Raw genomic sequence first — 19,285 nt, forward strand, 5'->3', positions numbered from 1 at the left:
AGTAGGCTGTAGCAATGATATATTTAGATTATACTCCATACCTGTATTTTATATATTTCATATATTAGAATTGATCCCACAAAAGCGCAACTGTATTCTCTGGAATAATACATTAGTTAAATTACTGTTCCTTTTGTATTTGTCACTAGCTTATCTATGTAATTTTCATTTATTTATTTGAAGGCAACTGATAGTAACTAGAGCAAAAAAAGTGTTTTATGTAGTAGAATAGATCTATTAGAATAGGATTGTTCTAAGGTCTAGGAAGAGACCTTCAAAGATCATCTAGTCCAGCTGCCTGACCTCCTCAAGACTAATTAAGTATTAAAGCATATCAATGAGGCCGTTGTCAAAATACCTCTTGGACACTGACAGGCATACGATATTTACATCTTAATCTGAATTTACCTTTAAAATCACATTACTTTAATTACTTCATGTAAAAAATGGCATTCATTGGGATATCTTTATAATTAATTTAATTCAGATCCTCATTATTATAATTTAAAGACCAGAATTTTAAATGCAGATTTTCTGTATATTCAATATATATGGTAACACTGCAGGAAGTGATACAGAGACATACAGAGCTTTACCTTAGCTGACCAACTAAAAGGCAGAAGTTGCTAACTCAGTATCCTGTTCCTGTCTCTTTGAATAATTTATTGTGGTAAGAAAACTGACTTTCAGTATGATTCTTCATTATAGTACTCAGTCATGATATTAAATTGACCTCAAAATATTCCTGTGATGTTGCTATCATAATTACAAAATTTGAAAGCAGATGTACACTAACTGATGGAATAAATTAAACAGTCAGTTGATCATGTTGTTATGTTTGGAATCATATTCTGGAATTTTCTTAAATATCCTATAATAATTTTGTAAGGAAAAGATTCCAAACGTTGTACTTTGATTATGGTGAGAGACATGATCAGTATCGTTATCACTCCCATTCCACAAATGGGGAAATTCAAGCAAAGAGATAGTAAGTTTTGTGGTGTGTTAATCAGAAGATTATACTTCCACTATTAGACCCAGATGTATATAATTGTATTTATCCATTAGAAGGCACTGGAAGCCTACCATGTTATGTGTAAATGTTTGAATTAAACTTTTGAACAAGTATTTAAAATCTGATTTCTTCTAGGGCTTTCAAGGGCTTTTTTTTTTTTTTTTCATCTTATTATACAAAGTGAAGAAGATCTACAAGTAAATACATGTATTTATACATACCATTGGTTTAGGAAGGTAAGATCCTTACTTTACAGGTATTAGTACCTCTAATCGAACAAGCACTTTACTTTCTCGGTTAAATATTTCAAGTATTTTGAGCAAAATGCAAATCAATAGACAGAAGTCACTTGACCTAAAAGTGGAGTGACTCAAAACTTGGGTTTTAAAGCAAGAATTTATATAAAATTAGGCTGATATTATCACTAGACGTTGGATCTATTTCATTTATACAACATCAATGCCTTTCTGATTATTTACTAGAAATATCCAATTATATAGATAATGGCATCTGTTACAGCTAAAGACTGAAAATAAGGATTAATTAAAAATAGGATGGCTACATCTGAGAACACTGTTAGCATGCCATTAATATTCTAAAGGAAAATGGAATGGGAAAAAATAATTCAGGTATTATTACTAGTTTGAGGCATGCAAGACAGCCTACTTTTTTTAGCTACTTGACTTTAAGCACTTCTAAAAGTTTTGGAGCCAAATAGAAGTTGGAACAGTGTGAGGAAAGAAAAACAACCCAGCTCCAGTATTTTTGCCAGTCCTGCTGTTTGGAGACTCCCTTTACCATTTGTATTTAATTTTCCTATCTTAGTAGAAACCATCTTTCCAGCAGCTCCTGAAAGACGTGCATCTCCCCTGAGACCAACTCTGCAGGAAATTACCAGAATTAAGGGCCCAGCCTTGCAAATATTTTGTCACATGAGTAACATTTGTCAATGGGATACTCATGTGCTGGCTTGATCAGTGACTAAAGCTGGCAACTGCAGGTGTAGTCCTTAAATAATTCAGTCTAAACTGAAAGTCTGCATTATACAATGCATACATCAGCCAATTTTTCTGAAGATGTTTCAATTCATACTACTCTGAGTTACTTTATCATGCTGTTTTTATTCATTTTCTTGCCCTGACTATCCTCATGTAGCCGTGTGTTATGAACACTAAATTGGGCATGACACAGATTCTAGTCTACTCCAATCATTATGGAAAAACTGACATTCACATATTTTTATGTTTAGGCTCAACAGAGAGACAGCCAGTCACTTTATATCAGGTTGCTAAAAACATGATTTTAATTATTCCTATTGTGAAAAATACTTTTCATATATGATTTAATACTAATAAAATTACTGTAAAATTTCATTAGTTTCATATGGTTTCTAAGACTTTTTGATCCCTTGAATGCAAAAATATGCTGTGAAAGAAAATTTTATTTAAATTGGGGGGTAAATTAAATATTTTTAAAACCCCCAAATAAATGCACTTCCCAATGAATCTTTCAAATCTTCATATAAAATCACAAACCTTTCTTATCATATGTGAAATGACTGCAATTCAGTAAGAGTCATAGGTGATTAATTCCAAAGAACTTAGAAGGTTATTCCAAAGTGCTGCATCCATAATTAAAGTGATGTTAGTTCCGTTCTTTCAGACATGTTTATCTTTGGAAGAAGTGATCCGCTTCATAACTTGGATTCCCCAGAATGCAATGCAGAGGGAAAACAAGACCTACAATACAGAATTTAAAATGAGAAACATTGCATAACACTTTAAAAATATTTATCTGTAAACACAAATGGATGAAAACACAGAAGTCTCAAGAGGAAAAATTACACAAGTTTTCTAGGCATACTTATAAATTCACTTCAGGAGTATATGCTTTCTTCTTATAGTACCTTTTATTGTGTACATTTTTGTTTTAATTTGTTCTTTCTTAATGGTACTAAAATAAGATAACTTGCAAAGTCTGCATAACTTTTCCTATTTCGTAATTTAGGTCAGAGGTTGGACTCGATGATCTTGAGGTCTCTTCCAACCTTGAAATTCTGTGATTCTGTAATTGGGTGTGGATTTGGAGTACTCAGAGTCACTTATAATAAGACAGGGAATAACACCAGCTGTGGTAGAAAGAGGTAGATGCAAAAATGTTTTGTTTGTTTGTTTGTTTTCAAGTAATGCCTGAAGACTGCTAACACTGCAAGTTGCATAGTAGTATACAAATATCCAAAGTAGTCTTAAATATTGTTATGGTTTTGGCTGGAATAGAGTTAATTTTCTTCATAGCAGCTCACACAATGCTGTGTTTTGGATTTTTGATGAAAACAGTTGTGGTAATACACCAGTGCTTTTAGTTGTTGCAGAGCAGTGCTTACACAGAAACAAGGACTCTCCTTGTGCTGCCTTGCTAGCGAGGAGGCTGGGAGTGCACAAGTTGCTGGGAGAGGACACAACCAGGACAGATGACCCAGGCTGATCAAAGCAACATTCCACACCATACAGCATCATGCTCAGCAATAAAAGCTGTGGTGAAGAAGGAGGAAGGAGTGGGGAACATTCAGCAATAGCATTTGTCTTCCCAAGAAACCATTATGCATGACGAGTCCTGCTTTCCTGGGAGTGACTGAACACCTGCCCGTCAATGGGAAGCAGTGAATGAATTCCTTGGTTTTCTTTGCTTGCATGCATGGCTTTTGTTTTACCTAATAAACTGTCTTTATCCCAACCCATAAGTTCTTGCACTTTTACTTTTCCAATTCCCTCCCCCACCCCACGTGGGGAGAGTGAGCAAACAGTTGCATGGTGCCTAGCTCCTAGGTTAAACCACAACAATAATATATGGCAAATGAAGTGTTCTGGCTGCAGTACTATAGACAGGCACTTATTACCCAACCTACTATTTATGTCAAGATATAAAGTAGATTTGAAATAATTTAAAGACTTAATACTGTTTTTCTTGTCCTTGGCTCCATACATCTTTTTGTTAGTCAATGAATTTTAATAGAAGATCTATTATTTTTATCATAATTGTTAATTTGTTTGCCCAAAATTACTTTGGGATAAGTACAAATATTTGCAGGGCTGAATCTAATTCAGTTAAAAGTTTTGTCTAAAAAAAAAAGCAAAACAAAAGCAAAAAATCAAGAAATAACAGGATAAAAACCATTTGTGTGCATGTATATATGTGAAATGTTTCATTTTAATGTTTTTCAATGAAACTTCTTAATTTCACATTTGGAATAAAGTTCTCACTCAGAAAATTAAAAAAGTATGATAACCTTGTTTTACTGAAGTAAATGTAAATTAAGCAAAACATTGGTCCCCTCCACTATGCCTTTGTGAGGCCCCACTTGGAGTACTGCATCTAGGTCTGGGGCTGCCAGCACAAGAAGGATGTAGATCCATTAGAGTGGGTCCAGAGAAAGGCCATGAAAATGATCAGAGCGCCTCGTCTATGAAGAATGACAGAGAGCTGCAGACATTCAGCCTGGAGAAGGCTCTGGGGAGATCTCATTGCAGTTTTTCAATACTTAAAAGCGGCTTATAAAAGAGATGGAGAGCAACATTTTTCATGAGCAGATAATGGCAGGACAAGGGGGAACTGTTTTAAACCAAAAGAGGGAAGATTTAGGTTAAATGTTAGGAGGAACTTCTTCATTCAGAGGCACTGGAGCAGGTTGCTCAGAGAAGGTATGGATGCCCCCATCCCTGAAGGTGTTCAAGACCAGGTTGGATGAGGCCCTGGGCAACCTGATCTACTGGGTGGCAGGGGCATTGGAACTACGTGATCTTTGAGGTCCCTTCCAACCCAAGCCTTTCTATGATTCTGTGATTCCATTTGTCCTGGAGGATATTTTTCTCCAGGTGATTTTTTTTTTGTTTGTTGGTTTTGTTTGTTCATTTATTTGTAGGAACAGAATAAATTTAAAATCAAAGGAATTTGGGGATCAAGTTATAACAATTTTTTTTTTCAGGTTTATCTGCAATCAAAAGGTATTGACTAGGACAGCTCCAATTTTAACATTATCATTTAAGAGTCAACATTCAAAAATGCATGGCCCAAAAATCTACTACTGTGCTCACCCACATTCATCAAAGTACATGAGATCTGAACGTCCAAAATAAATAATAAATGACCATAATACCTAAAAGGTACTAATTCTGCATTCATTGATGGCAATGTGATGGGATGAGATCTGATCCCCCTCACAACCTATATGGGACAAGTACAGCCTTCACGTAAACTGTACAGTACATACTTAGTAGCATGAGATGGAAGTAAAACAAAATCATAACTAAACACAATTCCACAAAATAAATTCCCATTCAATCTTGATCGAGACAAATTCCTTTTAACTATTCTAATTGAAGGTTTTAATTCTACTTGACCAAGGGTAGGCCAAGCAGTAAATGCTGTCTTTAAAACTTCTGATGACACTGTCAGTGCTTATTTGCAGTCTCATTTTTAAGAAAGACTCACAAAACTCTCACCAAAAGACTTGTTTATAAGAGTTTCAGACCTTCAGTATGAAAGATTTAACATTTATTTTTCCATATATTACTGCAAGCACCTTGTAAAACTTGAGTAAAACACTGTGTGGTTCAATTTTTCATGTATTGAATGGAGAAACTTTTAAGTAGTGCTTCAGGCACATACTCTCCTTGTTTTGTGAGATGCTTTATTTCTATACTGTGGTGCCCCTGTAGAGAAAAACAATTAAAAATAACTGTCTCTATTTCTGACTTGTCTGTTATGTAACTAGGATCTGTGTGAATTATCACCTAGATAAAATGACTTACATATACTATATTCTGACTGTAGAAAAATTCTTTGTTGTGCTATCTCTAGAAACAGATCTTATCTAATTGTCATAATTAGTACTTCTCTGAACCACTACTGAGTCCTTTCATTCCTCACCTCAGAAAGATCACTCCTATCCCTGGAAGAAGTATTTCATTTTTCAGAAGAAGCACGTTTAAGAATATTTAATGACTGAGGCACAGGGCATTTGTAGGGCATTAATGACTGCTGGGAGATGATGATCACCTGGAAAAGCACAGCTATGGGCCATTAAGCCCCAGGAAATATCCTCAGCTAAAGATGGTTATTGCTATTAAATACTGAAAATGAAACCAATAATAATAATAATAATAATAATAATTATATAATAATAATAATAATAATAATTATTATTATTATAATGTTTATATTTATATAATTATGTTTATTATAATAATAATAATAATAATAATAAACATCTTGGGTGAATTTTTGTTTTACAGATAGAGTGAGGCAACTTCTTTAATTAAATTCCTTATTGTGAATTTCTTAAAATATGCAATCAGTGCCTGTAGGGGCATATTTCAAACTGCAGTTCTTATATCCAGAATGAAAAACCACATACTGCACACTGGATCTGCAGAAATAGTTTGGCTTCATGATTCTATAAAAGTATTGATTCACTGCCTATCAATGTCAGGACTGCCAGTACTCTATGGAAAGTAATGTATTCATGAAAATATAATTCTGTAAGGTAGAGGGGGGTGGAGGAGTGGAACATCAGGGAAAAAACTTAAGGGGCCCCATCCTTCCTCACATGACAGCAGTTCTGGCCAGCTCTACTGCTATAATGCTGACCTATAGTGAGCAGAGCCAGCTGTACGGAGCTACCAAGCAAAAACGTGCTGTGGAGGTTGGATTTCTGTTTCTTCTGATTGCTGCTACATAATTTAGAGTTGCGAGGTTTGAACCACTTGAATAAATGTTGCAATCACATGACGTCAGTAATGGAAAGTCAAGCTAACACATGCCAGAATTTTGAGCAGACGGGAGTGTGGGCAGCAGGAAGCAGCAGAAGAGCATTCCACCAGACAACCTTAACTATCTGGGACTTTTTTTTTTTTTAATGCACTTGACAAACCATAGATCCTGAACCCTATATGCAGGTAGTTTGAATTTCCCAGTTCAACATTCCAGCATCCTAACTGCGGTCTTTGTTTTCCCTTTAGAGTTATCTAAATTATTGTCACAGAAATTCTCTTTCCCATACTGTCCAAATCCACTAGTATTTGCCTCTTGAAAAAAGTATTTATATATCAGTTTCCCAGTTTAGTCAGTTTTGAAACTAAAAAGATAGAATTAAATAGTATACATTCTTTTATTTTCACAATAAGGGAAGTTCCCCCACAAATATTATTCCATAACAGCAACACTATTAACTAATTAAAAGTTAGTTTTAACTAACAGTTAAGCTTGAATGCAGAATTTCTCACAAGCGTATATCCAGGAAAGTTAAGCTCATAATGCAAACTTTTTGCCACCTTAATGCAAGCACTTATTGCCTTTACCTCTTCAAGTAACTACAGATTAATGACTGTCCTTTAGGCTGCTGGAAGAGGGCAGTCCTTTTTAAAATATTTACATCACCTCCCTTCATACAGTTGTTCTGTTTCCAGACGGAAATAGAAATAATACTATTCACAAGAATAAAGATACCTACCTTTTAACTACTTTAAAATAATTATCTAAATTCAGGCACCCACTTCCATGTGACTAGTTTTGCTGATGATCACTAATGCTATTTTCTGCCATTTTCTCTTTTGTAATGGCTTTTGCAGATGAGTTGCCTTGACAGTGTTTTTTGTTTGTTTATTTTTATCTTGCAGATTTCATCTAGATAGAAGACTTTAGATATTAGTCAAGAAATACGGACAAGTGTCCAAAGATAGCCTTGCATTTGGGAGGGCAAGAGGCTTTAACCACAAGACCTCAGAGACCCCTTCCAACCTAAATCATTCAATTTGTCTCTGGCACTTCTCTGATTCTGCACAGACATGTTCACTTCAAATTTCACTGCAGAGACAGTTTGCACCTGTCTGCACCTGCTCAACAAGTTGACTGTATTGGGGGTACATGCCATATGAACAGAAATGTTAATGGAATTGAATTATCTGAACACCTCTGTGTTTGGTAAACTATTCCTAGCTCTGGAAAGAGGTCAGGAAAATCATCACATCCACATCATTAGGTTGACTGACAGCATCAAAAAACGTACATGGTACTGGCAAATGTGATAAATGATAAGCCCGCTCAAGCTGATATTGCTAACTGTTTAACTGATACTGAAAATTATACAAGACTAAGGTTCTATTTATCTACAAATACAATCATGGCTTCTTCAAAGGCACTAGAAATAATTTTAATGAAAATTAAGAATTATTTTTAGACTATCTGAGACTGTTTCCGTGCTGAAATACACAAAGGAGATGGAAAATATGTGTCTCGGAAGTGGGGGAAGAGGTTCACTATTTCTAGATGTTGGGGTTTGGGAGCAAATTTTTTTTTTTTTTTTTTTTTTTTTTTTTGAGGGAAATATAGATAGAAGGTATCTACAGTAGCTTCACAGCCTTCATGGCATTCATTCAAGATTCCTGCAAAAGTAGCAGGATGTCAGGAAATTCTCCACAAGGGTTCATCATACACATTTAGACTGTTGGTGCAGCACACGTCTCAGATTCAACATGTCCCAGACATAGAACAGGGTGTGTATCAAAAGAATTCCAAGCACACACATGATTAAGCCAACCATCTCCAACCCCCACAAAAGCATATTGGCAGTGGACTCATGGACAGGTTTCTTGCTAGTATGATTTACCTTTTTAGTTTTATACTTCATTATTAGCAGATGATGAGAAAATAGTAGAGAAGCAATATATACATATATATACATCTCATGTCTATTCCGTTGAATGTTTTAATCATTCTTCTTTTATTAAAATATGGTTTGAGACCCTAAAGCCTGAAATAATAATGCCTGAAAACATAGGCCGTAAAACTCCCATCCCTGAAAAGGATTATGTTACATACTCAGGAAAGACAAAGAAAGATACGAAGAAAGGATATTCTTCAGTTGCTTTCACAGCTGAGCACATCCTCACTATGAAATGAAATACACTGCAGAGATGCTTGAGTTAGCAAGGACATTCTAACTGCTAAGTGTCTCTCAGCACAGCACCAGGTTGACAGACTCTCCTGGCACAGCACCTGGCACTGCACCTGAGCTGGTAAATTGTATCCGTCAGCTAAACACATGGGGATTTTCACACAGAGCTACTGCATTCTATTTAGACCTGAGGCAGTTTATGTGCATCCAGCACGATATCTTGAATCCCACCATCACACTGCCTCTCAAAACATTTGTATGTGTATCCCACTGAATTGCTATCTATTCTAGTCCTTCCTTGGGTCAAAGAATAATCCACAGTCTATGCACTAGGATTAAGAAGGCTTTATCTCATTCCTGAAGAGACAAAACCAAAACAAAACCCCAAAACCAGGAAGTTCTGCTGTCAGTCGTGAATAAGAACTTCAAAGTATGTTAATAATCATTAAACCCTCACCTTACATTGAGCTAATGCAAGCCAGAGATGGTATCAACATTGTATTCATTAACATATACATAAACTCTCTGCATGCTCTTCAGTACAAAAATTGCCAAAATGTTTTACTGAAATATCTGAGAATACTTCTCACAATAAGTTACCTAATTCCACCCATAAATTCCTACATCATTCTAAAACATTTAGACTTTTTGAGTTGTTCTCTAAGGAAATCTGTTAAGCAAAATAAATCTTTCTAGATGTTCAACAAACATTTTAAAACAACTTCTGCACCAAGTGTGTTTCACTGCTTTTTAAAATGAATTCTAAGAAAATTTCCATAGTAATTATACATTTTTGATCATCCTTTGAGCTTAAAAATCTCATAAAAGATGCAATAGCATCTTATTATAAAAGAATAGCATTCTTTTATAATTTCTGTTTTGCATTCTTTTATATTGCTTTACTAGGGGAAAAAAAAAAAAAAAAAAAAAAAAAAAGGATAATCCTAGTTCACAGTGTTATTCCCTGGGTTCCCAACATTGCCACTAACCATTCAATTGTACAATCATGTTGTTATTTCATATTTAACTTTTCAAATGATTAATTCTGGCAAACCACAACTTACTTTCACTGTTTGCTAGTCTTCATCATAAATTAATTCTCATCTCTATCTACTTATTAGTCCTATCTTTATGTCCAGATACATGTCAGAACACCTAGTGGCTTCATAATATTCCTAAAACCAAAACTACCAAAATCACATGAAAAACATATCACCTAAAAACGTCTGAAAACTGCATTTTGTAATTCTATGCTTTTGCTTTCTGATTCTACTTGTAGTGGTTAGATTTCTTGTTTTCAAGGTTTTTAAATTAAAAATTGTGTGCTGATATACAAATCTGTGAGCTTCAGTTTCAAAAACATGACAACTAACAGCCCTGCTCACGCTAGAAACTTCTACCAGTAACTAAACTTTTGCTAGAGTCCAGACGCTGTGCCATCACTGAGGGAACTCCAGTACATACTCTGAACCCCTCTTGGCTGCTGCCATGTCAGCATCCAGCTCCATATCTTGATCCTGATGAACAAGAGTGATGAGCATCAGCAGAATTGCTCAGTCTCTGCTGTTCTAATACTACCTAGATTTATCACACTAGACTAGGATGAAGGGATCACCGCTAGAAGGAAAATTAGTGAAATAATGCTTTTTATATTTTCAACAATACAGTACCAAAAAAAAAGAGTTCACAGATCAACAGTTTTAGAACTCAATTCAGACTTTCACCTTTTTCTGAGTCTGATTTTTTCAGCATTTTTTTCCAGAAAAAAAAATCAGAAACAACGGGTATAGAAATAATTTTGTTAATTACTGTATTTTAAATGAACAAATTAAGCTTTCATAAAATTAAGACAAATATTAGAAATAACTCGATCTGTAAAGATACTGGTTTAATGTTTTGAAGGCCAATAGGCCAAATGAGATTGAAAGATTTATTAATAGCTGTTCATTGCAGAAGCAAATTATTTGAGATAGTCCCGTCTCAGTTTGGCAAAAGTTGTTGAGTTTATTTTTTAAAAAGATTTAAACAGGAAGTACACCCATTGAGATGAAATATCTCATTTACTTTTATGCCTGTCAGCTGCTGTGGCATAATTAAATACACCCCACAGCATCATTTAGAGCTCAAACACAAGTTGGAGTGTAAAAGAGATATCTGCAAACAACTATTTCCTTTTATAAAAGGTTATCTTAATTATATGTAAGGAGCAGTTCTTCCTCCCTCACTGAAGAAATATGAATCTCATTCTCCTTTAATCAGAAGTTTACTATCTTATATTTAATCAATTTTAAATTGTTCTCTTTAGGCTTAAAGAACTGAATGCTTTTAAATTCAATACTCTATATAAGAAAGACTGGACATGTATATTGCTGTACATGATAAGAGTAAGGGTATTGTTTTTATACAGTCATAAGTTTAAGAAAAGCTAGTTACCATACTGCTTAATCCCTCAGTCAAAAGTGTTTTTTTGTTTGTTTGTTTGTTTTTGTTTCTTTTTTTTTTACTTAAAACATGAGGCAAATTAGTTTGAAAGACCCTATGCAGGATGGACCTGTCCTTTAAGCCTCACTTGAAAATACGGAAAAATTACAGCTACAACAAAAAATGATTGTAGTTTGAACATAGAAGAAAAAATTTGGAATCATAACATTTCAAAATTTGGATCACCTAGCTGTGCAATATTCACCTAATAAGTACCTACAAAGATAACTAAATCCGTGCAAGCCCTTCATTTTTATGTCAGTTTAATACAACACTATCTTGATCTTGCAGGAAGATTGTGTCTAATCTCTCCATCATTAGCAGGCAATAAAATACTATATGTTTCTATACAGATGGTGCCATTTCAGAGTGTAGATATCATGCGTAAGTGTCTTGGTGTGGTGGTGAACAAGCCCAAGAGCACTCTATCAAACCTTAGAGCTTTGACAAAGGTGGCTACAAAGTGGGAGAGTGGGAGATCTCTGACTATTAGTATACTAAATATGTTCTTGAGAGAAAGATGACTAGGTATAAGCTCTGAAGTAGGAATATCTGCTGTTTAAAAAAGGAACTAAAAAAAAAAAAAAAAGAAGAAGGAAAAAAAAAAAAAAAAAAAAAAAAGAAAGAAATCAGCCCACAGACATTAGATCACTGACGGGAAAACTTTGCTGCAGATGTTGAAAAGAAGTGATGGGAAAAGCTGGCTACTGTGACTAATGGTAAATATGAAAGAAAGGAGTAAAAATGTGCAGAGAGGGATAAAAAAAATTGAGTGACAAGCAGAAGGGATTTCCAGTACACTGGAAAAAAATAAAAGTATTCAAGGAAGACAGAGAGATCAAGGCAAAAAGTCATTTGAGACAAAGACTGTTCTGAAAGCCAATACATTGTAAGGAGAAATTAATCCCTTCACTGAAACAATGGAGAGCATAGAAGGCTGTTCTCAGCCTTCATTTAAAAAAAAAAAAAAAAAAAAAAAAAAAAAGGTCTTCTGAGCAAAGGAAATATATTAATACTAATTGATACCCTAAAGGAAAAATCTTGCCACAGAAGATACATGTCCAAGTTAAAGATAGACAGAACACACCCATTCTGCTGGCCAACCATCTTTTGAGGCCAAAAACAGTAAGATGTGACAGTTTTTAAGTTCCAAGGAAAAGAGAAATGTGCTGAAGTCAGTCCAGCCTTCTGTCCATCACCATACAAGGAAAACCAGTTCTCCTTCTGAGTGTGTGTCACTTTCTTGCCATACTCACAACACACTCTTTTTGTGTTCTGGCTTGTTGCTTCTATTTTTTGTCTGGAAAATTTCCATTCCCAAATCTCACAAACTTTTTTGATAATGTAAAAGTTGCTGTTCTTGACATTAACCACAGCTATATTCAAATTGCCTAAGTCATTCACTACAGTAATGCAGAGAGGATCTTCCTACTCATTATGTCAAGCCACTGCAGTTATGTTATTTAATTAGCCTATTAATAATAATAATGAGATGATTATTGTGCAGGAAAATCTGTATGACTTTCCAGTAGGAAAACTAGGGGAATACAAGAAATGAAACTTCTATGTAGAAGGTACAGAACTGACTGGAAGAAAAGATCTCCAAGAAAGGAAGAATCAATGAATCAATTATTATATCACAAAATGAAAGAGGTATCAGAATTTAAGTAAAAAAATATGCCCTTATATAACATTTCTAACATAAAAAAAAAAGCTATGGAAATATCCTTTTTATTTTTTCTATTTCTTTCTGAAGCAAATGTGTAATTTAATAGAAATGAAAGGTACTATAATTAAGAAGAAGAAACCATATGCACACATATGAATGACAAATAATGGATAGTCAAGAACACATCAGAAAAAAAAATAACAGCTGAGATATGGAGCAGCTCACAAACAAAACATCTCAAACATAAAGTGCTGATACAAAAATATGCCAGTATCAGTGTGGAAGATATTAACAGGAGTGTTTCATGTTACACACAGTAATTGTTCCAGCCTACTCAAAGCTGATGAAGTCTTTAAGGAAAACCTAGATAAACTGGGTGTAGTCCTGAAGTAGAAGACAAAAATGATAAAACATTTAGAACATCTGACCTGTAGGAAAGCCTGAAAAAATTCTACTGTGCATCTTTGAAATAAAATAATACTCAGGAGAAGCAAAATCTTCTGAAATATACAAGAGTAATACAGAAAGAAAAGATAAGCTACTTCTCAAGGTAATATAAACAAACAAACAAAAAAATCTTTTTGAATTAAGGTTTTCATTCCATAATAAATAAAGCCCTGCTGCCTGGAAAGCTGGAATAGCATTAGAACCAGCTATGTAAGGAACCTGTGAAAAAGTATATAAATGACAAGATAGGCATGTCTATGGTGTAGCTGTACTTGATCCTTCTTTCAGTGCAGACTCCATGCCACACCAGTATTTCTGTTTATTCACAATGAATATAAAGGAACTCTTCATCTCAAACGAACATTTTCTAAGACCATCTACTTTGCCAACAGCAGTTAAGATGAGACTGCTTAGTGCACAGAGCAACCATTACTTAGTAAACATTTTTTGCAATAACCAACCTTGTGCAAGACTTCACTGATTTAATTTTCAGATGTCATTGTTGCCTTAATAAAGAGATGAAAAGAAAAATCTGCTTTCTGATTTTGGATAGGTTTGAACCTGTTTCATATCAGAGGATCACAGGATTATTGCATTTAGAAATCATCTTGCATTGGCTTTTCAAATATTAGCTGCAAAGACTGGTGGCAGAAGCATGAGTTTGCTCATTCCTATTTTATACACAGCATAGTCTCTGCACTAAAAGTATGGGACTGCATAGTGAAAATCATCTGCTTCTAAGACTCTCAAAGAATCAAGGTATTATAGTGAAATCCTAGGATGCTGTTTCCATTCTTTGAAAATGTAATCCAGACACAATGAGACATCTTACAGCAAGACTCAGTCTTCACAGCTTCTTAGCTGCAAAACAGGGACAATATTTCTATCTCCCTCCAAATAAGTAGTTTCCAGTCTCTGTCTTCCTAAAAACTAAGTCAGTTTCATGAGTGAACTAGAGTAATGCTGAGAGGATAAAGACATATCAAAAAGACATAGATTTGACACTTCATGATTTTTTTTCTGTGACAAGCTTTATATAAATAATTCTGAATCTATAGTAACTTTTTTCTCAACAATTATGTGCTTGAGTAAACACAATGGGTATCTTTAAAAATCAGATAATTGAGTGTATTTTTATATGGCTCCAGCTATTGAGCAATCTTAGTTCCATAACTCATGGTGCTGACCACATGAAGAGCTAAAAATGGTGTGAGAAATTGTTTCCATCTCATGATTACGTTGTTTTAAAAAAGTCTCAAGTCACTGTATCATGAACAATTGCACAATGTTGAAAAAATATCAATCCAGACTTCAGTTCTATAGAAATATATCATTTTCTTAATCTAATGATTTGTTTGCTCCTCCCCCCCCCCCCCCCCCCCCCCCCCCCCGAATGTTGAATCCTATATTAAGGATGTTGTGCCCTAAATATGATTCTGTCTTGGAAAGGCTACTTTGTATTGTTTTATTTGTATGTCAAAGGGAGGACTGAAGTCTCAACAATTGTTAACCTCTCCCATGGTGTGCTAATAAAAGGTCAGAGGCCCACATGTGGCTTGCAGCCTGGGGAATTTCTCTCAATGTTCTGCCAGGGATGAACAGATTCTCTCATAGTTTTGAGCCATAAACTGCATCCTACTTGGCTCACTGTGCCAAAACTGGACGCAGGGGTATCCAAAGTCTTGGCTGATGGGAAAAAATGAGTGCTTCCTATGGAAGCCACAGCTGTTTTCCTGAGAGAGAGAGTGCACAGATGCTCAAATATTTCTCTACTTTCCGTTTCTGACTACCTGTTCTGGCAGCAGTTTCAAGAAAGAGGGAGGACAGAGGCAGGCATCCAGCTGCTTTCAATAAGCCCTGGCAGCACAGGTACTGATTACCTAAACAATAAAAATGTTCAAAAAGCTTCTTTTTTTGTTGTTTTTGTTTTTGTTTGGAGGGGAGGGGTGGGGAGGATTTCAAACTGTGAAATAGGTGAGAGCATGCACTACATCTCCCCCTCTTGAGCACAAATTTAGTGATCAGGATAAAGACCTTAATTATTAAAGCAGAGACTATTTAAGGGAAAAAAAAAAAGAAAGCGATGATGTATTTTATTGAAAAGACATTACTTAGAAGTGGGTATTATATATATATTTATTATATACATATATATATATAAATATATATACAAAGGGAAATTCAAAGCTACATAGAAAATACATGTATCCTATGTATTTTCTAGAAAGATTAGTTTCCTCAGACTGTAGGCTGAATATGCCATAATATAGATTTTATCTTGAACTGTTGGGTGATATTTATCTTGAGTGTAACTCTCTGAAGTCAAAAAGAAAATACATATGCAGTTACATTTTGAAATGTTTTTGCCCAGGATTGTATATAACATCACCTACCTCATACATTCAATTGAAATCACATTAAATAGTTATGTACATATAGTAACTGTTTAGTAATTATCCTTTTTTTTTTTTTGTGCATACATATTGATGGTCAATAATGACTTTTTCATAGATATAGTAGGTCAAATGTCTATTCTTTTCTTCTGAACAGGTTGCAGATATGTTTTGTAGCCATTATAATGACTCCCTTCAACATTTCTCCAAGTACCACCTTTTGAAGTATTACATGTTTCTTAACTGGATAAATCTCCCAATTAAAGCACAGTTAATTAATTTACATCAAATGGAGTAGTATATAGTTTTAGCTGATACTTAAAGAGCAGAACAGCACATAAACAAGATGTGTTCCTGGATTTAATGATTAGCCACTGCACAGTGAATCAACACAATCACTATCTGTTAAGCTTACAGTTCACCAGATCATTTGCTTTTAAGAACAGCTTTGTCATTCTCATGCACGGCTGCACCTGTTTTCTACCTGCAGTGCTCAGTGAGTGCCTGCTCCTTCTGCCACAACGTCTATGAAATGAAGAAACATGTCTGTCAACAGTGGAAACAAGCAGATGATCAATGTTTTCTGTAAAAAGCTGAAAAAAATCTCTGGGAAAGAACAGCTCTGTCAAAGTGGTAATTCTTATCAGACAATCAAAAAGACATTCTTCCGTAAGTCATCTGAATGATGTTTGCTTAAAGATTCACAGCAGGCTACTTGAACAGGTATGGACCAATCTTCCTAAGGGTTTGCCCTCTCCTCCCCATTACTCATCAATACTTTTTCATTTACATTCAGTCCCAACAACTTTTTTATGCTTTTGTTGACTTGATCACCATCCAGACAGCAAACTCTTCAACTCAGACATCAAACTATGTTCTTGTACTAATGGCTAAACAGCTCTCTCAGCCAGTGCATTTCCCAGACACAGAAATACCTTTGGTTTGACAATTTCCTCCAAAGTATTCTTTAAGTGATTTTCTGAGCTCTTACTTCAGACCAAAGGAGCTTTAAAGTTGATGAAGTCAAAATGAAGTCAAATCCAGCATGGTAGATACACTATTTCTAAGCCATAAGGATAAGAACTTAGATCTACTCTAAGTGGTGATCTCACTGATCAGCCATGCAGGCTGCTGCTCCCCCCTTAGAGATGGAGCATGTACTTCACGAGATGGATCATGTATGAATTCTAGGAACAGAATAAGACTAAGAAAGTGGTTTCACCTGACCAAACTATAAGGAGTCAGTGAGTCTGAGCTGGTTAGAAAGTCACAAATTCAGTAAAAAAGTTACTGTACTTGAGCCAAACATTGCCCAAAACTGTTCACACAGGAAAGAGCTATGGGAATTTTGCTGCCTGTATCACTAACTTTAGTCTGCCCTGTCTCTCTTTCTCCTTTGCAACTCATTTATTGCACTTCCAAATATATCAGTGTCTTTTTGTTTTCTTGTCCAAGCCTTTATAACACAGCATCTGATAACCTAACACCTTAAAAGAGAGCAATAACCTTTTTTTTCCTCCAAACTAAATGACAGAGGTCTTCAAAATGTCAGGTGCTTACACACACACACACACACACACACACAAAGAAAATCCTATTCTCCCCTATTGTCCCTGTGTGACAATAGGAGTCAATGCACTGCTACCTATTTAAACAAGAATGTCATATTTTTCAGTTGTTTATTCAGGATCAAAGAGGTTTTGTTGAAAACTAACTAACCTAGGCAATAATATATGTTTATCTCTCGTCTTAGTTTAGTTATTTGTAATATTTTTGCTGTGCTATCTCTTTGAATTATTTTTCTATCCTTCACCTGACTAGTAATGAATTGTTCCGATTTTTATTGAAAGCATATTATTTTTTCTTTCAAGCACTGTCAGAATAAAAGTCTTTTGCAGTTATGCATATATCAGTCAAATCATGCTTTCAGCAGCACTATAAAAACACTACTTTCCATTTTTGTTGAAAGCAAGCATACTGAATTACTGAATCATACAGAAAACATGGAAAATAAGTGTGTTATGATAAAAATCATTAAAGCAGGAGAATGAAAGGGGACAGGGTTATAGAAGCATAGACATATTTATAATGAATTCATACCTATGTGACATATGATCTAATCTTGCAACCTTTATTCACAGAAGTAATCTTACTTAAGTCTAAAGGAGTACTCACATAAAAAATACAGGATTAACCCTGAAAGTCTGAAAGAAATATACTTATTTTTTTCTGCTATAAGAACAAATATTGCATCATAAAACAAATGATGTCCAGATGAGTAAAATAGCTTAGCAACAGGATAATCTTATAGAAGACTTACAGGCACATCCATAGTGATGACAGATAATAGGACCTGAGGAGAGACTATTACAGACAATTTGGAATGTAGCATCTGAGTCTCCTCCCAGTTGTTAAAGATAGTATTGTCAGATCCCACAAGAAGATTAGTCTGTATCTAAAGGGATTTATGACTGATATTATAATATCACCATCAGAGAGAATTGATTTTTGGAATAAAGGAGAAAATAAATAATTTAAAAAGTGACTTAAAAGCACCTCTATCTGCCACTAATAAGAGAAAAATAAATGAATGATCTATCCATAGATGAATATATGAATAAGCTTATTACAGGCTGCTGTATTATGTAAATGCATCCAGAGAAAAAGAAGTTTGGACACAGATGCTGTACTTTTAAATAAATAAACATGAGTTTTTCATTTACTAAGCCCACACAATGATAATTTTAAACAGATAGGTTTGTTCTATCTGTAAGCTTTCTGTGGGACCATGCCACAGGGCTGATTCTGATCTGGATCAACATGCTTAACTTTGCTCACCAGGCCATAAGCCATGCAAATGGGCAAATGGAGCACAGGGTTGGCTCCCAGGGGAGCCTTCCTCTAAGCATTTGTATTCAGTACTGTAGTATGACTAGCTGAAAAATATTAGATAAAGAAATAACATTTATATATAACATTTCTATATATATAGCACACATATATATAACATTTATATATCTTTAACATATATGATTTTTTTTATTATTTTTTATTTTTACTCTAGAACTGGTGAGAAAACTATGCAAACTATATCAGACCTATATTAATGATTTTATCTCCACAGTCCCACAATCCCTTTATGAAGCGTTTCACTGTGATATATTCATTTAAAGAACAAATCAAATATTCCAACCTGATGGTGTAAAAAACATAATCAGAGAGTTGTGCAGAATGTGTGGTTGATTGAAAAGGAAGAAAACATGTAGTATGTCGAGTATCTGGAAATGGGAAATAAGGATAAGTGTGTAATTATCATTATTCTGTCAAAA

At 34.7% G+C, this 19,285-nt stretch overlaps 1 protein-coding gene across 1 annotated transcript in view; it reads right to left on the minus strand.

Annotated features, from left to right (window-relative positions):
* Nucleotides 1-299: 299 nt before the first annotated feature.
* Nucleotides 300-19,285, minus strand: part of AGMO (alkylglycerol monooxygenase) — a 200,138-nt gene continuing 181,152 nt past the window's right edge. Inside the window, exon 13 of the mRNA XM_082754196.1 lies at nucleotides 300-2,754. Within this exon, the coding sequence (XP_082610322.1) occupies nucleotides 2,674-2,754 (81 nt within the window). The 3' untranslated portion in view covers nucleotides 300-2,673. The remainder of the gene's footprint in view (nucleotides 2,755-19,285) is intronic.

Source organism: Aythya marila, assembly GCF_965140915.1.
Source record: "Aythya marila genome assembly, chromosome: 2".
NCBI classification, from domain to species: Eukaryota; Metazoa; Chordata; class Aves; order Anseriformes; family Anatidae; genus Aythya; species Aythya marila.